Source organism: Stylophora pistillata, chromosome 9, assembly GCF_964205215.1.
Source record: "Stylophora pistillata chromosome 9, jaStyPist1.2, whole genome shotgun sequence".
Lineage (NCBI taxonomy): Eukaryota > Metazoa > Cnidaria > Anthozoa > Scleractinia > Pocilloporidae > Stylophora > Stylophora pistillata.
In genome coordinates this window covers 959,514-984,098 of record NC_142527.1, presented here as the reverse complement: position 1 = coordinate 984,098, position 24,585 = coordinate 959,514, and the positions used below count along the sequence as shown (strand labels likewise).

Below are 24,585 nucleotides of genomic sequence, written 5' to 3'. Positions count from 1 at the left end.
CGATGAGAAATGTAAATTATATTTCAGAACTAGATGCATTGTTTAAACAAAAGAAATAAAAGGTTGATCAGAGTTTACTAGGCAAGAGACTTAAATTGTCTAAAATATAGTCTTTTATTGTTTTTTTTTTCTCTGAATTTTTATTAGTCACGTTATCACCGGAAACTCTCTCTCAAATTTAGTAAGAATTTGTTGAGAGCAGTATCATAGATGTGACTTTTTCAGTGTTTGCCAAAAGAAATTTGTTTTATATTTAAAGGGATGCCAGACAAACGGCAACAAATACTTCACATCTCAACAAATACGGCTTGATTTGTTATGTATGCTTTGATATGACATAATAGCTCTCGGTGTGGCTTTTCTGGGAACAAAAAATCTAAATACGAAAGGATAGAAACAGTCATTGTAGTATAGGTGGTTTGCACGTTGGCTATCTTTAAAAAAGGGAATGGTGAATGAGGGAATTGGGAATGGGGAGTGGGGAATTGGAAATCTTTAAAATAGGGAATCTTTAAAGGCGGGAATCTTTAAAATGGGGAATCTTTAAAATGGGAATCTCTAAAAGCGGGAATCTTTTAAACGGGGAATCTTTAAAAGCGGGAATCTTTAAAACAGGGAATCTTTAAAACGGGGAATATTTAAGAGCGGGAATCTTTAAAACGGGGAACTTTAAAAGCGGGAATCTTTAAAACGAGGAATCTTTAAAAGCGGGAATCTTTTAAACGGGAATCTTTAAAAGCGAGAATCTTTAAAACGTGGAATCTTTTAAAGCGGGAATCGTTAAAGGTAGAATGTACGTGCAGAAACATAAACACCGTAATGTGACGGTGTGTACAAAAACTGGCATGTTTCACGCTGGAAAAAATACGTAGAAAGCTGAATACTGTAAACAAGAATACTCCTCGTAGCACGCTTCAAATTTCGAAACTTTATACACGTTTACGTCTCCAAAAAGCTTTTAAAACATTTCTTAGCTGCTTTATTGTCAGACATGAAATGTTCACCATAACAGGACAGCGACTTTTACTTCAGTTGGAAGATCAATAAGCAGATTATTTTCTATAAACATTCTAGTTCTTTGTTGAAAAATTGCCAGAAAGTGCGTTAAAAGTTCAGGCTACCGCTGGCAGCCGGCTGTTATTTGAACCCTGAGGATAATACCGAAAAACGATGTGGATCAGAGTATTCAATACTAATTGCTTATAGGGCTGATGGCTGACTTACCATTCAGGCTAATAAAAAAAAAGTTATAAACGAGTGCCACTCGATGTTCGTTTTGAAAGACTCCCGCTTTTAAAGATTCCCCCGTATTAAAGATTCCCGCTTTTAAAGATTCTCCGTTTTAAAGATTCCCACTTTTAAAGATTCCCGCTTTTAAAGATTTCCCGTTTTAAAGATTCCGGCTTTTAAAGATTCCCCGTTTTAAAGATTCCCGCTTTTAAATATTCCTCGTTTTAAAGATTCCCGCTTTTAAAGATTCCTCGTTTTAAAGATTCCCGCTTTTCAAGATTCCCCGTTTTAAAGATTCCCGCTTTTAAAGATTCCCCGTTTTAAAGATTCCCGCGTTTAAAGATTCCCTATTTTAAAAATTCTCACTTTTAAAGATTCTCACTTTTAAAGATTCCACGTTTTAAAGATTCCCGCTTTAAAGATTAACCATTTTAAAGATTCCCGCTTTTAAAGATTCCCGCTTTTAAAGATTCCCCATTTTAAAGATTTCCCATCCCCTATTCCCCATTCCCTCATTCCCATTCCTTATTTTAAAGATAGCCCAAACAATAAATATCTCGTATACGTCTCATAACCGCAGTTCACACATATGTTTCATATGTTTGTTGTTGTTTGATTTATCATCTACGGGTTTATATGGAATTAATTTGATGCCCTGCTCCCAGTTGGCTTGTTAGCTCAATTGGTAGAGCGCTGCACTAGTATCGCAGAGGTCAGTGGTTCGAATCCCGTACAGGCCTGAAACTTTTTTTTTTTTTTTCAGGTCTGATTTTCACTATTGTTCAAATAGTGCTTTACTGCGAAGGATCGTTCTCATATACGTCTCATAACCGCAGTTCACACATATGTTTCATATGTTTGTTGTTGTTTGATTTATCATCTACGGGTTTATATGGAATTAATTTGATGCCCTGCTCCCAGTTGGCTTGTTAGCTCAATTGGTAGAGCGCTGCACTAGTATCGCAGAGGTCGGTGGTTCGAATCCCGTACAGGCCTGAAATTTTTTTTTTTTTTTTTTTTCAGGTCTGATTTTCACTATTGCTCAAATAGTGCTTTACTGCGAAGGATCGTTCTCATATACGTCTCATAACCGCAGTTCACACATATGTTTCATATGTTTGTTGTTGTTTGATTTATCATCTACGGGTTTATATGGAATTAATTTGATGCCCTGCTCCCAGTTGGCTTGTTAGCTCAATTGGTAGAGCGCTGCACTAGTATCGCAGAGGTCAGTGGTTCGAATCCCGTACAGGCCTGAAATTTTTTTTCAGGTCTGATTTTCACTATTGCTCAAATAGTGCTTTACTGTGAAGGATCGTTCTCATATACGTCTCATAACCGCAGTTCACACATATGTTTCATATGTTTGTTGTTGTTTGATTTATCATCTACGGGTTTATATCGAATTAATTTGATGGCCTGCTCCCAGTTGGCTTGTTAGCTCAATTGGTAGAGCGCTGCACTAGTATCGCAGAGGTCAGTGGTTCGAATCCCGTACAGGCCTGAAATTTTTTTTTCAGGTCTGATTTTCACTATTGCTCAAATAGTGCTTTACTGCGAAGGATCGTTCTCATATACGTCTCATAACCGCAGTTCACACATATGTTTCATATGTTTGTTGTTGTTTAATAAATATCTCATTAGCTTCTTTTGTTCGTCCACCAACATTTGTTCCTTTCACTTTTGTTAACTGCGTCTCGAGATTGGTTGCAAACCACCTATAGTCATTCCTTAATTGAACTGTGGGTAATCTGACTTCCCGTCGAGACATTTCTTGTTAATTACTTATCGTTGTTATTTAAATTTTGTTTATTCAATTTCGTCTAACAGTTGACATTAGGAATATCATTAATGAGGCTTGCTATTAAAGATTCTTGAAATGGCTTTTCTTGTCATTTGCTCTATCTTATTGTGTCAGTTAGAACTGAGCACGCAGTGTATTTCACGGCAGATCTATGCATTTTGAAAAAATTTAACATAAATTGAAATTAGCCAGTATGTGAATTGTAATCAATATTTATCTCTTCTATTAGGAACCATTCTTGTTTTTCCTGTTTGGCTTATTTTTATCAATTGACGTTAGAAGGGACCTTTGGATGTAATTGTTATCATGATTCACTAAAGGGTATGGAAAGTTTGGGTTGAATTTTCAAACTATGAGTCGTTTAGAAAGTCCTGACCATCAGACCGATGATCGAGTACTAATTCTCAACAGGATTTGCTTTGAAAAACAATATGATAATCGCTGACTGAGTCAAGTCGTCATCAATGTTTTCCGAGAAAGACAAATGTATTCCTAGCCCGAAATGAAACAATGCCCACAACAATATGCAAACGTTGCTATTTCTTGTTTTACTCACCTTGAATCGAGCTAGCCCGCAAATATGCAAGGAAGCTTTTACTATCGAAGTTACAACGTGCAGAGGTTTAAGAATTATTTAAAGCTATTCATTGCAAATAGTTTTCAGGACAGAATTCGAGCGGGAGGACAAGCACGCTGTTTCGTTACCGTGCGCATGCTCTCTGTTGCGCCTCACTTCATTTAGGTGTTTCATACAGGGACCTCTCATTAAGTTTCCGCAGTCGGCTGCGGGTTCGTTTCTAGGCCCACAAAATGCACTGCGCCACTATGTTTTCCAAGTTATTTTTTGTTGCCTGCTTGGTTATGTGCTTCAAGAGAACGAGGCAAAGAGTTATCAACCCATCAAATCTCAACGAATATGGGTAAGCTTACAGAAATGTGGTGACTGCCTGAATATTCAATATAGTTTGTTTATCGAGTCTGCAAACTGTTATGTTTCTTCAGCCATCATTTCTTGCAAGTTTTGGTATCTCGGAAGGGTGATAGGCGGTAAATAGACACACACGCTTGTAGTGTAATGAGAAAGAGTTAATTCTGGAGAGAGTCACATGAAATATCTCGCCTTTGAATCTCGCATCCTTTGGACAAAAGATTTTTATTTTGTGGTATATAAGAGATAAAAAAAGAAAGGAAATGAGATACTAAAGCAAAAAGCAGATTGCAAAACTGGTCGATTTCAAGTTCGAAGTATATATTTTCGAAGTCATAAGCGAAGGTAGGATCTTAACGGAACATAAATATGGTTCCGGATAGCTTTTATGTAAGGATATGGAGCAAAAACAAAAGTTTCGCTTTCATTTTAATTCGTAGTAGCCAGGAGGGGTTTACCCCTTATTAATTATGCAATGCCAGTAGGTTCAAACAAATTTGCTTTACCTCGGCCGTGAGCTTAAAGCGTAACCTAAAAAAATATCATTTCTTTTCCATTTTTGTTTATGGCAGAAATGTTTATGAACGTGTTATGAAGCCGATTCTACTAAGATTGCTTAGAGTTAGGGGCTAGGCTAACGCTGAGTAATTAGCGATCACAAGAATTGTTAGCATTTGCCTTTTCATAACGTCCCCAGGTCGAGTCTGTTCAGGCTCGACTATTTCAGATAGGAAGGATTGCCGAAATGCAGCATATTTGGAATACACATCTTTTGGTTTCATCGACAAAATAGCTTCTTCATCAGTTTGAATACGAGGGATTCTCAGAAAGTGAATATCATTTTCCGAGAAAATGTATTCCGAGAATAACTTAACTGTCAATTAAAACCCTGACATTGAGCAAACAAACCGATGATAATGTTTTACGGAATAAGATAGATATCAAATACTCTTTGAAGAAGAAACAGCTTTTGACTTCCGTGACTGAAAATTAATTACAACTCTTTCAAAACAAAACTTTCGGAATTCATCGAAACCGCAATAGCTTTCTACTTCTTTCTAGGGCTTTCGCTCAGTACTTAGCTCAACCGATTAGAAAGCTCTAGGAAAAATACTTTGAGGTATGTTCTCGCGGCTTGAGAATAGCTTGAACATTATGAAAAACTTGACTTGGATTGATTAAGAGTGAATCTCTATGGGGGAGGACACAGAGTGTTTAATTTGAGCAGACTCTAAACTTGATTGACTTATTAAATAGCATCCAAGCATGTCGCAAGCTTCATGCCTCTTTAGGCAAATAATCTAGAAAATTTTCAACTTTTTGACTCTCTGAACTATTTTTTTTGGAATGGCAACTGAGCCTGAAAGGTCCTTACGTTCCCGATATTTGCGTTTTCAAATCGCCTTCACTTTCATCAAGCTTTAAAATATGACGACACTATGACGTAGCAATAATGAGGCATGCAAGATGTAAACAAGGAAAACAACGGCGAGGAGAGCGCTCCTTATTAAATTCTCGACTTGAATTTTAATCTACCCGAGAGGGTGTAATACATCCATTTATGTTTGAAATGAAACATGGCTCGTCTTAAGGGGAAGGAGATACCTTTGCTGAGGAGAAAGAGAGAGAAAGTCAGAAAAATGAGTTTCAAGAAGAAACGTCGTCCCACTCAGTCGCTCACGTCTTGGAAATCGCGAGTGGTTCTCTTGCGGCAACTGTCAAGAGAAACCTGCTGAAAACGAGAAGATACGCTCCTAAGAATAAAATGTACTAGGACACCGACTCAATTTGAAAGGCGAAGATTTTTGCCTCAAAAAATATCCAAGCGACGGATTCATTTCACATTGCTACCTCGGAATGAAAAGAATTACCTTTGCAGTTACAGGAACCCATCTACGTTGTATTACTGAACAAGAGCCATTTGGAACTGAGAACAGCCCCAGTTGCCATGTAACAAGTTAGAAATGATAGACTTGAACATAATTCTTCGTATGCGTAAACACCGACAAAATTGATTGCCGTGACTGTAGAAACATTTAGTTTGCCAAAATTAACGCAGACAAAAGGCAGAAGTTAATTGTTGCGTGTTAAACTGATTTGGTTTGTTTCAGCATTTACCTTTAATTTGCAATGGTGTTTTTCTCTTTATTGCTTAGAATGAGCTTCTACGCGATATTTTTGCTTCTAAAGTGTTTGAAATGTCGCGACTTGTGAGAAGTAGAGCAATTTTGTGTCAGACGGGCGCCAGAAAAGTCGCCTCTGCCATGCAGTATTTGCATTAGAAATTATTACCTCAATATAAATGAAGCTAAAATGAATAATTCGATTTCTTTTGAAAGCATAAGCACTGCATAATTACCTTAAGTAGCTGGTTGGAAGACATTAAATATTATCATGTTATTTTGATCGTGTCCAATCGATATGAATTAGTGAAATATGGGCGCCTGCATAACGAAGGAAATCGCAAAAGCGTCTGTGGACTCACGTGGACTCATAACAGACTTAGGAAAGATAAGATATATTAATACACTACTTGGAAAAGCGCGCGATGTTGAAAATCGGCTTTGGTCAAGGGTGGCGACTGAGAATTTACCACACATCATTGTACCACCACTTCGAGCTTCAATTTATTCGCTTACAATAAAATGGTTTGAAAAAATTCATTGAATAAATAACTGAAACTTATGTTGAATATGGAAAAGATAAGCATAGGTTTCTGTTCGAAGCGAAGATCACCGAGAAAAACTTACATGCCTGTATATCTCGTTGCCGGGAAGTCTTTGTTTTTCCGGCTAACTTTTCTTTAATATTTCACTTAAATATTTCGGTAGCTCGTGGAGGCTTACACCTTTTCCTTTTGAATTTTACTTTGTATTTTGACAGTAAACCACAAGACAGTTCACCTGATTTAAAAAAAAGGAGTATTAGAAATTGTTTTCACAAAGGTCAAAGCGCCGAACAAAGTTTTACTAGTGCTACGTCAAAGCTGACGTACCATCCAAGATGGCGTGTTACTAACCACGAAAGTTGGAAAAATGGGCAACTTCAAAGCGCTCTTGTCGCTAATACAAAGCAAACTGGACAAAATGGCGGTTATTTTCGAACTCCTGAAGAAGAAGTCTTCTACCTGACATAAACTTTTTCTAGACAGTACTTTCCCTTTAAAGCATAACTTAAAATATATCATTTCTTTTCCATTTTTGTTTTTAAGGCAGAAATGTTTATGAACGTGTTATGATGCCGATTCTACTAAGATTGCTTAGGGTTAGGGGCTAGGCTAATGCTGAGCAATTGGCGATCACAAGAATTGTTGGCATTTGCATTTTCACAACGTCTCCAGTTTGAGTCTGTTCAGGCTCGACTGTATTAGATAAGAAGGATTGAATGCAGCTTATTTGGAATACACATCTGTTGGTTTCATCGATAAAATAGCTTCTTCATCAGTTTGAATACCAAGGATTCTCAGAAAGTGAATATCACTTTCCGAGAAAATGTATTCCGAGAATAACTTAACTGTCAATTAAAACCCTGACATTGAGCAAAAAAACCGAGCTTAATGTTTTATGGAATAAGATGGAAATCGAATACTCTTTGAAGAAGAAACAGCTTTTGACTTCCGTGAATGAAAGTTAATTACAACTCTTTCAAAACAAAATTTCAAGACTTCCGGAATTCATCGAGACCGCAATAGCTTTATACTTCTTTCTAGAGCTTTTTCTCAGTACTTAGCACAACATTAGAAAGCTCCAGGCAAACTATTTTGAGAGATGTTCTCGCGACTTGAAAATAGCTGGAACATTATGAAAAAACTTGGCTTCCACCAGGTGTCTTTAAAAAAAAATTGTACATGGGTTAATTAAGAATGAATCTCTATGAGGGAGGAGACAGAGTATTTGAGTAGACTTTGATTAAACTTTATTAAATTAATTAAAGAGCATCCAAGCATATCACAAGCTTCATGCTTCCTCAGCCAAATGATCTTGAAAATTTTCAACTTTTTGGCATTCTGAAATATTTTTCTGTAATGGCAACTGAGCCTGAAAGATCCTTACTTTCCGAATATTTGCGTTTTCAAATCGCTTTCATTTTCATCAATCTTTAAAATAGACTTCCTTAGAACTAGGACAATGCCTGGAGGTAAAGCTGATAACTTCTTCCCTTTTTTTGCTATATTCGTTGTCGATTTGCATTGCGTTATTTGCATGGCTTCACACTTATTGCAGTTAAAAGGCAATGACTATTTTCTTGTCCAGTCCTTTTAAATCTAAGATTCAGAATTTCTCTGCAGTTTTGAAATCAACAGAAAATAATAGGACAGAGAATCAGGTTAAAAACCGGAATACGTCGATTACATTTAAGTTATTTTTAGCTGGAGCGCAAAGCCCTGTGGTCTGCCAGAGTTGTTTCTTATCGCCGAGGTCAGTTTGATATTGAACGAACCAATTTCCTTACTGTTCTCCAGCACCTCTGTCTCGCTCACATGCAACCAAAGCTCACTCAAAGATGATGGATATGTTTCACTTTCAATAGTTTGTCATACATGTCAACACACGCATGGGCTTGTCCGTCCATGACATTATTACCCCATCATTTTCTCTGAGTAAAAGCATCCAGATTCAACGCTCATGAGATGCACAAACTTGTGACTGTTTTGTTGTATCTCGCAGGAAAAACGTCTGTGCCAGGTATACAATGCAGACTGAGGCTTACTACACTGTTGCATCAAGGACAACTTACACGCATACAACAACCAGTTGCGGATGGTTTGGTTGGGGCAGATGTGACGCAAGCAGGTCAGTAAATATATAAAAAAAGCAGATGCTCCTAAAACTAAGCAGCTTTTATCTCCGCTAAAAAAACATGATTGAGATTCCAGATAGTAACCTAACCTTTCGAGAACTTGCTTTAAATATGCTGAAAATTTGACTGCGAACGGTGCATTTTTAAATTTGCATATCAACTCAGCCATGGCTTCGTACCCAGACTTTCCACGACCAGGTGGTGGCAAGGTTCCGACATTTCATTAAACATAGTAGGATCTGGGTACGAGTTTGACCAAGCCACTTATCCACAATTAACTTATCTTAATAGTTCCACTTCCCTTTTATCCATTTTAACCGTTTTGCCTCTCGCCAGTTGAGATTAGTATCATTTCTATTCCTTTAATTTGAATATATCAACAAAGCTGAAATGGTAAATTCGTCGGGGCGAATGACGAAGGGCTAACGCTCGAAACGTCAGCTTTTGTAATCGTTACGGTGGCCAATTTACCATTTCAACTTTGTTGATATATCCAAATTATTTCGTTACCCCACCGACGCAGCCCCAAATAGTTTCTTTAGAAACTATCAGCCTTGATCTATTCCTTTAAGTCCACTTGTTAATATATTATTCAGTTTTACTTAAGATCTAATGTAATTTATTATTAAAATAAAAGTATTCAACCTTTTTCACTTGAATAAAGGCTGATAGTTTCTAAAGAAACTGTTTGGGGCTGCGTCGGTGGGGGTAACGAAATAATTTGGATATATCGACGAAGTTGAAATGGTAAATTGGCCACCGTAACGATTGCAAAAGCTGACGTTTCGAGCGTTAGCCCTTCGTCGGAGCGAATGAACCTGGGTAATTCTTGAAATTCACTGGATACATGACTCAATCTTCCAGACCAAGAACAGTGTACTACGTTGTCCAAAGGACCAGAAATGTCAATGTCAAAATAATTTACTGCTGCAGTGGATGGAAGAAAAGCTATTCAAGCTCAAGGGAATGCAAGAAAGGTACATTACATGACACATATTCCTTATTCGCCTAATGGACATTCAAAGCAGTTCGTGATAATGTTACATCAAAATTTATTGGATGAAATGTTCTTTTACACCTTTTTAGCTATCTGCTCTCAAGGCTGTAATTCCAATCACGGGTCTTGTGTCGCACCCAACAGGTGCCAATGTTCTACGGGATGGACTGGGTCTACCTGTAGCGAAGGTACACTGTCTTTCTATAACATAACGTGTTCTGTTGTTATCGACGTCTTCTCCGTCATCTCTTACATCATCATCGCGGGCGAATATCGTTACGATAAACCATAATGTACTCCAACTAGTTTTCATTAGTTCTAAACGGAGACTGAGACCCCAGGTAGGGCTTTTCGGTAGTTAATTTATCAATAGAGCTTTAGAAACTCTTCAGGGCGGCCAATTTAATTTGATTTCAGTTGATAAAACCAATGCAGCACTATAGTTTCTATAGAAATACCCCCTCCCTATTTAATCTATGGATAGTTCATATTCATGCGATAACTCGGGCAGTTCTTGAATGAGTATAGACACCGTTTAGGAGTGCACGTCTACATCTACTCCATCTACATTTATTATCCTTAACACTTTCGTATCACAAGGATTTTAAAAATAATAATTGCAATAAGATGATAATAATTACAAAAAAGGTATCAATTATGACCTAAATAAATAAGTAATTCATAAATGGAAATTCTATTTATAATAATACATAATATCATAGTATACATAATAATACATAATATCACGTGAACAAATTTGTGACGTATGATTGCTTTTTCCTTGATCCTTCGATCTCAGAGAATTGGATTGATATAGAACTAATTATAGTCTCTTCAACGGACCTTTCATCCTATGCCCATATGAGTAACATATTTCTTATATGTTTATGCGTAGACTTCGATGAATGTGCAACAAATAATGATGGATGTGACCAACATTGTGTAAATGTTCCCGGCTCATATCAGTGCAGCTGCAGTATTGGATACACCCAGCATGGCCACAGCTGTAGAGGTATGATCTTTATCATGACATTCAGAGGTGTTCAATTTTGACATATCCGCTAGGTATCGCGTTTTAAAAGTGTTTTGAAGAGGATTGCTGTTGTTGGCTTTCGCTTAATGAGAAACACAGGGTCTAAGTGGCCTTTTGAAACCACCACATGTCCTCTACAAGATTTCATAGTTTTTTGTCACCACTTCAGGAGAAGTTTCTGGTTCTCTGACATAATTGAGACTTTTGCAAATATCAAAGTTCTACGCAGTTTTCAAATGTGATTAAAGGTAGCATTTGATTACAGAGATTTCGTGAACGAGAAAGAGACAAAGCATCAACTAGCAATGACTCAGTTTTAAAACAAAACTATCTCGAACGCACATACTCCATCCTTTACATACTTACAAGTTATCTGTCCGTTTTCATCACCTGTGTCTCAATTTCAGACATTGACGAATGTCAAACATTAATACCAAGACCTTGCAGTTGTGGCGTTCCAGGGGAACCATGTGGTGCAAACTGCGTCAACCTCGTCCCTAGCTACAAGTGTACCTGTGCACCAGGTTTTCAGCTCCGAAGTGGTGGAACCATCTGCGATGGTAATGTTTAAAGAAAACTGTTACTGATCTTTCAGGTGGAAGAGAATCGAAAAGACTTGATTAGGTTGTGAGCGGAAATCAGTTTAATGACAGTACCTTGAGTCTGTGTGATACCAATATACATTACATGTGTTTGTCTTTAAGATGTCAACGAATGTTTAACGGCCAATGGAGGATGCCCACAAACATGCCATAATCAACCCGGAAAGTTCTCATGCGGATGCTTTAATGGCTTTAACCTCATTAGCGGGAACAGTGGTACTTACTGTGAAGGTGAGATAACTTACTAAGTACGTGTTTTTCAGGAAATAGTGAGCAAAAACTTTAGGGTTAGGCCAGCTTGAAAGTGATCAGAACAGCAACTTGCCAGCCAGCTAATAAATCATGCTTTGTTTACACCTCTATGTTTCTCACTGTGCGGCACCACTGTTGTAAGGCTGACAGCAATATTACTATCTGTTGCCAGATATTGACGAATGTCTATCAAGTAATGGTTTGTGCACCCATCAGTGCGTGAATACTGCGGGATCTTATCGCTGTGAATGCCCTGCTGGGTTCTTCTTGGATTCAAATGGAAGATCTTGCTCAGGTATGTTACTCCTGGTGAACACGGCTGCAACTTTATTTGAGACAGGGGAGGAGCACAGGCAACTTTTTGTTCGTTCTGTCATATCCAGCTTCGTTTACATCCTTGTGAAATACCTTAGGACAAATTCCCCATTTTGATCAAGCACTCTTACATGAAGCTTTGTACAGGCGTTGGGTTGACTGCTTCTTATTAAAACGGTATACGAAGAAACCGCTTACTTGGTTATGTTACAGATCACGATGAATGTTTGCTGAGTCATCACGGCTGCCAGCAAAAGTGTAACAATTACCTTGGAAGCTTCTACTGCTCTTGCAACACGGGATATGAGCTCAAAGAGGATAACAGGACTTGTTCAGGTAAGGAGTTACATCGTCTCTTCACCACGGCCTCGTTAGTCATGAGAAGAACTTCTTTCCATTACCTTTCTCACAGTTACTGCTTTAAGAAAATGACTGATAGTTTTTCACTTAACTTGTTGTTCACACTATCCACGTACCCCTTTTGGAATGAAATTCATTTCCCCGATCATCATGGAACTTTTTTTTTAGATGTGAACGAATGCGCCCCTGTTCATGTAGAGAGCCTCAACAAAACGGTAATCCCAGCAGGATGTGATCAAATCTGTCATAATACACCAGGAAATTACACTTGCAGCTGTGACCAGGGATATCAGCTTCTATACGATGGAAAGCGATGCAGAGGTAAGAGTGTCCTACAATCCTTTTGCGACACTGCGGAACAAAAAAAGACTTCATTTCATTTGTAATCGTCCTAAAGAATACAATTGTCGTCTAGGATGACTGTATATAACTTTTGAGACTCTAGTATCTATCTCACAGACCTGACTATGTGTAAATAAGTTATCTACCTATCGACCAACCCACCAGTTCTCTCTGCTAAAGAAAAGTCGTGTATGGATCGGGTTCTGCACAGTTACAGATCGCTGATCATTTTTGTTTTACCTCACAGATGTAAATGAATGTAACACAGGAGTCCACTCTTGTGAACACAAGTGCCACAACACGCCTGGCTCTTATGGCTGCTCATGTTTCTATGGATACAGACAAAGGGCCGACATGCAAACCTGTGAAGGTAGGTTATGCAATACAAATACTACCTTAGATCAAATTCAGCTCGAGGACGGTTGTTTTCAGGGTCTATCACCGATTGCGAGACCTCAAAACAGTGTTATTGAGCTGTAGGTACGAAATAATAAGGCCTCTAGGATATGTAGACATCTGTAATTACTGAGCTTTAAAATATTTTTCCTCGCCCTTATTTAGGACTTCCTTGTGAGGACATCATCGCCCCACCTCATGGTCATATGACCTGCAGCGGATTTGTTACAAATGAAACCTGCTGGTTAACGTGCGAGGATGGATATGAAATACAAGGTTCGGAAAAGAGAACTTGCCTCAATTCTTCAAAGTGGGATGGACAGCAAACGTCTTGCAAAGGTAGCAACAATGACAATTTAATAGTTAGTAGCTTCTCAAACTTCTCACTTTTCCTTCTCCCTTTTCCTGTCACATTTCTCTCTACGATATCTATTCTACAACATTTCTGCTTCTTCCTCTGGAAAATCTTTTTGTTTATGATCTTCTGTTTCACGGCTACTTCCAATAATAGAAATACCTTTCATGTGTGAGGAGTTCGTATTGCCAGCTGAGCAAGCCATCGCCTGCATCATTTGGATGTTTCTACTTATCATTTCATTAATACTCGCGTTATTGTTACTTCCATAATTCAACATAGTGAAAAGTTGTGGTCGACTACATCCACCAGAGAAAGGCATAGTTTTACTACCATGTGACGTGACGTTTGGTTCTACCTGCACACTTGACTGTATGGAAGGATACGTTGCCTTTGAGAGCAACATTGCAACTTGCCGGCTGAGTAATTCCAGCGACGTAGTATGGGACTTAGGAAACTTTACCTGTGAAGGTATGAGTTGTCACGAGGAAATGGACATTGACTGGGGAATTCCTATCGTAGCAAAAGCTTGCTCAGAGGGATCATTGCACTATACATATTAAAAGAAAATTAGTTGTATCATTAGTTTTATAATATAAATTGGCTACCGTAAGGAGTTTCTATAGGTGACGTTTCGAGCGTTCGCTCTTCGGGAGAGAATACGGTAGCCAATTTGCATTATGAGATCAGTTCATTCAACCAAATTATCTTGCAGTACCTCAAGCAATACTTCCCAACGCAACACCACAGTTTCCATAGAAACCTACCCTTTTTAAATAATTAAAGAGTTTACTTGATCAACTCATTCTTAAACGCCTATGCCAGTGGATGGTGCAGTACGTTTCATCAACAATTATCCATTGGATATAGTTATCCGTTGGATAGCGTTATCCAACCTTTAAACTGAACTGGGCTTTGAATTTTACATTTAAAGGAGATCTTGCCCTGAAGATGTCATTCCTCCGTGCACTAGAAATGATCAGTGATTTGTTCTTCGACCAATTTGCTAACTGTTTTAACTTATTTCTGCTTTAATTCTATTTAGAGATAATACTTTGCAAGCCCAATCCTTGTCGGCATGGCGGAAAATGCATTCTTATCGATTCACAAAAATTTTCATGTGATTGTCAGGATACTGGATATGAAGGGGACCTCTGTGACCGAGGTGTTGTTACACCTCCTGATTTCCCAAAACTAATTCCTGGAAGACCTTCGGAAGATCTTTCATTACTTGCGAAACCTGACAATGTATTGACTGTTTTCTTCGATGCAACCCTGAACATGACCTTCCATCCGAAGAGAGTGATGATTCACTATCCATCAGATCAAGCAGAGTTTGAGGTGATTGGACACGAGTCTGGAGTTGGTATAGTGTCATATGACCTCAGTGGGATAGACAAGCATAGTTTTGTTTCTCCCAAGGATAGCTCAGTCTTTGTTGGTCTCAATATATCAAATGCAAACAGCATTTACACCAAACTGGGTCTTTTGAATGGCGAGGTACCAATCGGATGCCAAACAAAGAGCCTAGAAAACTTCCCATGCGGGTTAAAAATAGCCTACAACTCCTCCTCGACCCTGTCGAATGATGTTCTCGTCGAGTCAGGGCCTGTTCACATCATTACAGACAACAACAAAAAAATTCCCCTGAGTCTTGTGGGATACAATTTCGACTCATCTAATCAATCAGGTAAAAAATCGGAGGTGCTGAAAGCACTTATCACCCAGACAAGCATTACCAAAACGAGCTCGGCAGGCCAAACATCGGACAAAATGTGTTCCTTTAAACCAACAGCAGAAGCTTTGATTGAGTTAATACAAGAAGACGCTTTTCCAAAGTCTTTCATGCGATACTTGACAAACCAGCTACCATTAGGGATACGACTCATGGTTAAAGACGACAACACTCTATTTGCAACAGAAAACATTCGAGCTGACCTCATTCAAATCGCCGGCACGCAGAATACTTACCTGAATTGCAAGTTTCCTCCTCTTAATGTCCCCACTGCAATGGTCATATATCGTCCGAAAGTCACTTTTACTATTTCCGCTGGAGGCAAACAGATTTCCTTGCCCAGCAAAGGTTGTTGCTTTGCAACCGACTCGTGTGGTAAAGCAGTGTTCCTGACGTTATCCGAAAAGGCTGCTAAAGAAATTAGCAAAATGCTCGTTTTGAAGGGCTTGACTGATTATGGCTGGGATGTCGTGTTAACATCTTTTGGTTTCACCGCTCCGAAAAAATACCAAAGCTTAACGAACTCTTTGCCTACAGATCCAATGGCTGAACTCTTTTCAGATTTTCATTATAATATGTTGTGGAAAGGAATTACGAAAATTACCCTGAAAAATACAAGTGATTTTACAATCAACATGAAAATGACTGGCCAAGTTTTCTCATTTGTAGAGGATTTGAACAGCGTGAGTAGAAAGTCTTGTCTTGTAACTAGCACAAAATAGGCGAGAGAGTCAATTTCATATTAAGGTTACCAAAACCCAAACAGCCTGGAGACCAAGGAAACCCATACGTAGCTTTGATTTTGGAGAGCTACTCAGTAATAAATCTCGGTGGGCGTCGGAAGAATCATATCGGAGATCACATGAGGTTCTAAAATAGCTGCATGGAGATTTCAACTTTATCTTAGGGCTGCAATGTTGTCGTAAGAATTATACTTTGATCTTTAGTCTTTATGTGTCTTTTAGTTACTCACCAGGTACTTTTCTCAGCCAATCAAGAGTATATTCCATGGATCAGTTGAGTTTACTTTTCACCTACAAGCCCTTGGCGAGAAGTTTTATCTGACGTTTCACGCCAACAGTGTGGTGGCAAAGTCACAACTTGGAGGTAATGATATAGACGATGCTTTTATTCAATATCATTTTGCTTCGGTTTCGACTGGTTCAGCTTTTGCCTTGTTAATGATCTTGATGGTTTGTTGCTAGTACATTGTATTTGCTTTACTAACAGTAGCCTCCTTGACAGGACCACCCCTTCGCTCATCAGAATGCCACGCTCCGCAAGGATTCACCCTCACCCTGGATCGAGAAAGCAAACCTTTCAAAAATAGCATTCTTTCAACAATCATTAGACCCAATGGAGGCATCAAATATTTGCAAATCTACTACTCTATTAATGGTGGAGAAGATATCGCAGCATTGGATCCTAACAATAACTTGAGATCTCTGGAGTATCAGACGCAAGACATAAAGAGGGTCTTTTTAGATGTTCAGATATTTGTTCCTGAATTGCAAGAAACAACACAAAAGTGGACTGGCTTTTTAGAAGAGACACTCGTTAAGGTCATCAAAGCTAGAAATTACCTCTCTTCTTCTTCAGATCTCTTGCAACTAAAAAAACTGATCGCAGAGATTGACAGCGATCTTGACAAGATACCGAGGGTCCTTGGTCTCCTTATAGCCAAGTCACAGCCGTACAGGAATCGTTCAAACATTGAAAATTCCATCAGTCGCCTCCTCAGACTTAAATCAGACCTTCCAGAGACCATCTCTCTGGTATTCACTCAGTCGTCCATTCGGCAATCCTTTGCTGGTGTTCGTTTTGCCCTTTTAGCACAGATTTGTCACAAAAGACTCTGTTTCACCAACATCAACTGTAATGTTTGGTCCCTGACTGACAATTACTGTTTAACCAATAGTTCTGGTATAGACAGTAGTGTAATCGTCGAAGGAACTGCCTTGAGAGACATACCTCTTGGTACTGCAATAACATTCCCTGCTCGAAGACCACTGAGAATGCTAATCAGCCGTAAAAATGAGCCACTCGAGACAACATTTGAGTGTTTCGTTAAATTATTAGGACTGACCAAAAACACAAGCATACGAATGGTTGGACATAAGCTCTTCTTTTCCATGTCGGGACCCATTTTTGGAACATTCGAGACGCTATTGAATGTTACAGCTGAGTTTAAGAACGTAGCGGACTGGAACTCCCTACTGTTTGGAGTGAAGGGCACCATGAACAAGTCATCAGGTTTTCATATGATGCTAGAAAGAAAGATTGCCAACGAGACCACCCTTGCAGCCAAAGAGGCACACAGAAGGTTGGGGAAGGCGAAGGCGGCCTTCAGTGATGCAAAGATGAAGGCAGATGCAGCCAGGAAAGTTCTAAAAGAAAAACAGACGATCACCGAACAGCTGAGACGAGAAAAGGAAAACGCTGCAGAGGATCTTCGTGTGGCACGTCTACAATATCAATTGGCAAAAGTGCGTTTCAACAACACGGTCTACCTTCAACGACATATTCTAAATCCGGTGTGTGAAATAAGAGAGTGCAACTACACTTGTTTGAAAGGTTGTGTTCAACCTAACTTCTGCAAGGACCCGATAAACATAACTTATCTTGAGCGATACTGTGACACGGTTGACAAACCAATGACAGTCAAAGTTGTGGAAAGCAGCACTAAAAAACGTAGTTTCGCTGTGCAGACGTATCATACTGTGTATACTGGAAACTGTAGATCAGGGGTCTCCTTCAAAAAAATAATGAATTATGCTAAGAAGGGAGCTCAGGTTGGAAAATTTGTTGGTGGGATTATTGGGAGTGCGTTTGGACCCGTAGGAACAAAAGTCGGAAAGGTTATTGGAACATTGGTCGGTGCGATTGGTGGAGGTGTTGTTGGATATTTCAGCAAGAAAATATTTGGCTGTTCTGACACTTACGAGACAGTTCTTGGTGAACCGCGGCTTGTAGAGTACGAACAGAAAAGTTTCGAGGTGAAAGCTGTAGTAAAGATGATCAAGGAAATTGAGTGCTCAGGCCACGAAGAGAAAACTAAACCCGGTGGATTCGGTCCTCCATACCCCTGCTGCAAGAGATATGGCTGCCAGAGCAAAGTCATCGATCCTCTTTGTATCAAACACAACGAAGAATGCCTGATATATATGACTGAGCTTAAATTCACGCTTGATGCCTTGAATGAAACTTTTCAATATGCCTTTCTGAATCTTAGGGAATCCGTTGACAATTTTAAAAAGGCTACAGCTGTTTACGAGAAAGCCAGAATTCGTCATGAGGCGGCACTTAACACGCTGCAAAAAGTAAAATCTTACACGGAGCAGAGCCTATCAGCGGTAGAAATTGTCAATGCTTCCATGCTTCATGTTCGCCGCGTAGTCAACTTTGGATTGAAAATATCCCAAGCAATGAACGCCACTAATTCGTATGGTAATAAAACTGTAGATGTTGGAGACCTTAAATTCTCTCTGACCACGGCATCAGAAGACGCGAAAAAGATCCTTTTTCAATGCAACGTTAACTCTGCCAATAGTAAATCAACGTTGGTCTCTTTTATAGTTGACTTTGATCAAGTCGAACGTTCAATCAGTTCTGCCTCCAAGACGATCCTTAGCAAGCTGTTTGGTGGTACATCCTCCAGAAAGAAGCGAGTAGCTCCAGATGAACAGAGTCAGTTTGGAAATTCCTCAAATATAAATGGTTTCCATATCAGCTTCACTGATTACCCTCATGCATGCCAGTTTGTCAATTCCACACATTTGTTCCTGAGCTCCATTCTTCACTCACTGGATAACCTTATTTCAGCTGCTAAAGGACTGGATGAAGAGCTCTCTTCCGGATTCCAAGACCTTGACAGGCTGACACACACTGTTGGTGGTGGTTCAAGTAATTCCAATATTTCCAACAGTTCCTCAATTAGTTCAAACAGTTCGTTCGTGACCGACTACTTGGAGATGATAGAACTCCTTAGAAATGAGAGCATCCAGGTTAGAAATGACTCTTCGCAATCTTGGAATGAAACGTTTGAGGCTTGGAGGGCATTCCTTGAGGTATTTACACATAATAGCGGATTCCAAGAATGCGCCGGTGCCATTGACTGTATCGAATACTTTTTTGAAGGGTTAAGGGAATTTTACGAGTTTGAAAGAAGTCCACGGGCACTAAAGATAAAAGACGCACTTCCTAAGCTGAAAGATATGATTATGGCATTAACGTCTGAAGTGTTAACAATGCCAGAAACTGAAAAAGCACTCCAACAAGCTGTTTTGTTGCTGAATGAAACCCGCGATCATTCCGTTCTGTGTGGGGGGACACCTTACATTACCTCTTCACCTCAAAAGGAAATTATCATTCTGACTGGAGAAAGTTTATTGCTTCGTTGCATTGCTGAAAGTGAAGCTGACATAAAGTATGCTTGGATGAGGAATGATAAACTCGTTGAGGAATCACTGGATGGAACTTTCGATGTAAGCGCTATTAGCGAACAACACGAAGGTGCTTATGTTTGCGTCGCTTCAAACAATAAAGGCAGTTCATTGTCTAATGTCACGATCATCAAAGTTCATAACAAGCCCAGCATCACTCTACATCCACAGCCACAAAGAGTAGTCGTTGACAGTGAAATGCCAGCAACATTCGTTTGCAACGCAACGGGCCAACCAGCGCCTACTTTTGAATGGTTCTTTGTATCTATCAATTCGTCTTTTACCAAAGTAAACGAGACGAGACCCGTGTTACACATGACTGGACCTCGCCAACATCAAGAGGGTTATTACTACTGTGAGGCATCCAACGAACATGGTGTGGCAATCAGTCAGAAGGCTCGGCTTGACGTACTACGCTACTCTGTGGGTCTTCCAAGGCTCCTTTTCGCCCTGAATATCTCACTTCCGTGCTGGCAGGCATTAAATTCCTCCAACAGTTCTGTACACGAAGCTTCGTCATGCAATTCCAGCTTCATGGAAGCATTGTCGTCATCAGAAAACGAGACCATGACTGATGACATTCTTTTTTCCCTTGCAAGATCACTTAACGTGTCCGTGGAGCTGATATCTGAGTTTGAGTATGGCTCAAGAAATAACTACACCGCCACCATTGCATTCATACTCGATATCGATAAAGAGGCTTGGAAACAATCCAACTTTACCCGGCACATACAAATAGTTGGAGCCATCGCTGAAGTTAGCGCCAATCTGATTGAGAAAGTGGAACAGTTCAATTCTAGTATAATGAACAAGACTTTTGAGATACCTTGGAACAACTCCGTTGTCTATGGAGACCCAGGAAGCCTTCTTGCTTACCCTCTCTCTCCGAAATGTCCCGATGGACAGGCCCTCCATGAAAATGGCTACATTTGTGGTAAGTATAATGTCAACTTGAAAGCATTTATTATTGGCTAGGAAAGTTAGCTAAGGAAAGAGTTCTGCCAATACCTAATCCCAAACATTACAGCCCTGTCTATAACTGCAAACATTAATAGCCAACGTTGACGGACATGATGAAGTCCTTCACGACTTGTCTACACACTGGTTACATTCTGAGTTCAATAGTATTTGAACTTATACCTAACTAACCTTTGTAAAAAGCCTCTCTTATGTACTTTTTGAAGGCTTTAGTTCCATTTGATGTCCCTGCTTGCACCTCTTAGCTTACTAAACAAGGTTTTCTGAAGTTTTTTATCAGCTTTCTTATCATGCAGTGTATTCTTCTCGTTAGCAAACTGTCCTGCCGGCTCATCATATGCGGAGGAGGATGAAACATGCACAGAATGTCCGCTTGGAACTTACCAACCTGTGCAAGGACAAACAAGATGTATTTCCTGCGGCACAAACCTCACCACAGCCTTCAATGGAACAGTGGAAGAATCAGACTGTATTGGTAATGTTAATGTAGACTTTTTAGCTCGGTTTTATCCTCGGACATCAATGAATTTTCAGAAGCTTACAAGAGAGATGAAGGAGGAATACAAAAATTTAGTAAAAAAGTCCAAATTAACCTTTAGAGGTTATTAAAAAGTTATTTGTGATATCAATTTCATGAATAAGTTCCAATTATCTCCAGTTGTTTTTTTCAACAAAAATAAGTCATTATGCCTCAGCCCGTTTTCTATCTCATTCCCTTTATACTTCGTTTGCCTCCTTTCCAACAAGACGATAAAATAAGATTCTGAGCTCAACTCTGGAAGTGAACTTGTAAATTTTAAGTTTGACTCAAATGAAACTTTTTTTGCTCGATCTGGTGACCCCTCAGCTGATTGTCCAGCTGGTTCATACAGCACAAAGAACAGAACGTGCTCTCTCTGTCCGCTTGGCATGTACCAACCATCCCGAGGAAAGCCAGCTTGTCTTTCTTGCGGCAAAAACCTGACCACAGTTACCAATGGAACTGTGCAAGAAATACACTGTATTGGTAAGTTCACGTTCGACATATTTTATGTTTAAATGGTGAGCTGATCGAAGCTATAATTTCAGGCCACAAAACATGAGCAAACTGGCTGGCACATACAAACTTTTCTTATATGACAAAACTTTTTTTCTTTGTTAATATATTTTGACAAGAGAGGATTGACTCCTATCTTGGTTTTGTGTAGGAAAAATGCGGAAAAATGCAAAAGATCAAATCACAATTGGTTTTGGATTTGATTGGTTCAAAGGAGGCGCAGGTTTTATAGATATATCTTAAAGCGTGGTAACGCGAACCCTAAGCCATTCTCATTAGTTCGACATTTATGTTAAAAATTACTCCAAGAACTGGGCCTGTTCGGCACAGGAAACGTCGAGAGATCATAGGAGGAAGGGAGGTATTGTTTTCCCAGTTATGCAGGAACTTCGATAATTTTTTCGTCTATGTTTTGTTGACTGTTCCGAGTCCTCAGTGAACTGTGAAAATTGTACAACTTATAGTAAAGAATTGTTTAATTACTCCTTATTCAGCAAACTGTCCTGCTGGCTCGTACAGCTTTGTGAACCGGACATGCGCTCTTTGTCCGCTTGGTTCTTACCAGCCCTCTGATGGTCAGATAGATTGCCTTCCCTGTGGACAAGGTCTCACCACAGTCTCACCAGGAACTGTCAGTAAATCGCAGTGTGAAGGTGGGCTTTCGCTGTCTGCTACTGAACATTTACGACTAGTTTCCAGACTCTAATGCAATCCTCCTTTGTCGGTCAAATCATTAAAAATTTTAACGTTAATAAGACTGTGAACTGAGTGTGTATTTTTACTTTGAACATGACAGAGATTCAAAAACCAGTTACTGAAGACAAAACAACTTCTTCTACACCATTGGTAACATCGCGAAATGTTGAAATGGAGGTAGGTGGATTTTCTTATTTTTGAACTCGTAACAGGACAAGAAAATCGTAAACAAATTTTTTATGTAGCAAGTTACTTGCTGAGATGTTGAAACTTTAGTAAGGTGAGCTGGCTTACAAGGAGAGGCTAATTTGGTGGCTGCTTGTATGTAACAAGTCCTTTGTAGCTGTTTGTCGCGCCACTGGTAATAGCCAATTGGCTTCAATTCTCTTCCAATGGCTCTCATTTCTCTTATCAGACAGGTACCAATGAACAGCTAACGACTAAGACTCCAGGAGAGGCAAAAGAACAGGAAAATGCTCAGGAGTCTCCTTGGAAACTTCCCGTCATCATTGGTGCATCACTCGTAGCGCTAGGTAGGCCAAGTACAATCATAAACGTTTCTTATCCTCTTTTCAACTGATATTTGGATAATTCACCAGGAACACGCCAAGCAAGTTTTCAATTAATAAAAAGCGCACCTTGAGTTTTCTAATTCATTCGACGTTTCTGCATGAAAGAAACCGCAAACATCCGAAGCTCAGAAAAACCGAAACGTGTACTAATGTTGTTAAAATCTCACCATCTGTTTTAAAATCAGTGATACTCAGCCAAGAGAAAATAGTGTCTCATTATTTAATCTTCTACTCAGCAGAATGATTTTTCAAAGCTGAATCGCGAGTTTCTTGTGTCAATCCTTTACTTTTTTGGTGAACTTTGATGCACGATCAACTCATTTTCCTTTCGTTTCGATTGTGACTCTTGCTGTGTTTTATTCAGTGGTAGGTCCCATACTTACGGTCGTCATCTGTAAGAGGCGGAGAGTAAGAAGGAATGATTCAAAACCTAGCATAGAACCAGCAAGGACGGCACAATTTGAGAATCCAGTGTTTGACCGTCTTGACAATCCAATTTACGGATTCGCCGAGCAGAAGCCGCGAAAGCAAGCAGAGGATAACGAATACTCATTGGCAGAAGGGCTAGGGAAGGTTGCATTCAGTGAAGATGATCCTGGAGAATTTTACGACGACATTAAGGACTTCAAAAAGGATGCTACAAACGACGTTGCCGATGAGCCGATTTATGAAATTTTGGATAGTTCTTTAGAAGAGAAAACCGGTTTTAGTTTTACAAACTCAGGCTTTCAGTGAGGCAGCGATGGTTTAATGTTTGGTGATTTTTCCCTTTTGATTTTGACTTCATGTAGTTCAGTTCGCTTTAGTCAGAACAACTTTAACCTTTTTGCTCTGTCTACGATATGGAATAAGGTAAACACTTGAGGAATAGGTGGTTGGAGTTCTTTACAGGTGTAAAAAAATCTTTCCCCTCACCCTCAAAAACGACGAATTTGGTAATAAGCCCTCCCCCCCGATCCAATACCTTTTTATGCTCCGTTCATGCGTGTACGTTCAACAATATATTCAGCTAGAAAAAATACCTCAATCAAAATGATTAATTCTGCATCGTGCAATCCGTCAAGAAAAAGTTTGTTACTGACGAACTTTAAAAATACTACTTTTACTCGTTTCAAAATTGTTAATCTTTTTAATTTTTTTTTTTTTTTCAAGTCAAGATCAGTTTTTGCTGAAGTACTTTTTGTCCAGGTATTTTAGAGATAAAGACATGCTCTCATCAATTAGAATAGATTTGATTAACTGCTAAAGAATATTTTTAAGAAAAAAAATATGCAGTAATTCAGTGGTTTGCGTTAAGTAGCCAGTGGATTTTAGAATCGTTTGAACATATTTACATAAAGTTCCACATGCATCTTGTGTGTAAAATCTCATTTCCATCCCCGCATGTATCCATTTGATATCAGCTTATGATAAGCAGAGCTTTATTCCCAGATTTAAACGCGGATCATTTGACACAATCCAGGAGCTAAAAGCCTAGGCTTTGAGTAAATTTCGGGGTTCACCAAGAGCACTAAGAAATAATATTCCCCTTCGCAAGCAAACATTTTCTTTACAGCAGTATTAAGGGCGACTTTGTCATGTTTGCCAAAAGGCCTTTTTCTGGTTGTCTGTATTTGCGTTTTATGTTTGAAGATCACAAAATAAACTGCAACGAATACTTCAGATCTCAATGAATATGGCTAGCTTTGTTGTGTATGCTTTGATATGACTTG

General features: G+C 39.2%; 1 protein-coding gene across 1 annotated transcript; it reads left to right on the top strand.

Annotated features, from left to right (window-relative positions):
• Nucleotides 1-3,795: 3,795 nt before the first annotated feature.
• LOC111326954 (uncharacterized) lies at nt 3,796-24,543 on the top strand. The gene is made up of 22 exons (XM_088734142.1): nt 3,796-3,954; nt 8,630-8,755; nt 9,627-9,739; nt 9,849-9,947; nt 10,655-10,771; nt 11,200-11,352; nt 11,497-11,625; nt 11,819-11,941; nt 12,175-12,297; nt 12,490-12,642; nt 12,911-13,033; nt 13,225-13,398; nt 13,697-13,885; nt 14,460-15,832; nt 16,115-16,256; nt 16,395-20,525; nt 20,883-21,044; nt 21,417-21,575; nt 22,100-22,258; nt 22,402-22,478; nt 22,717-22,834; nt 23,238-24,543. The coding sequence occupies exons 1-22, from the start codon at nt 3,845-3,847 to the stop codon at nt 23,606-23,608; spliced, it is 8,424 nt and encodes a 2,807-aa protein (XP_088590268.1). The 5' UTR covers nt 3,796-3,844; the 3' UTR covers nt 23,609-24,543.
• The last annotated feature ends 42 nt before the right edge of the window (nt 24,544-24,585 follow it).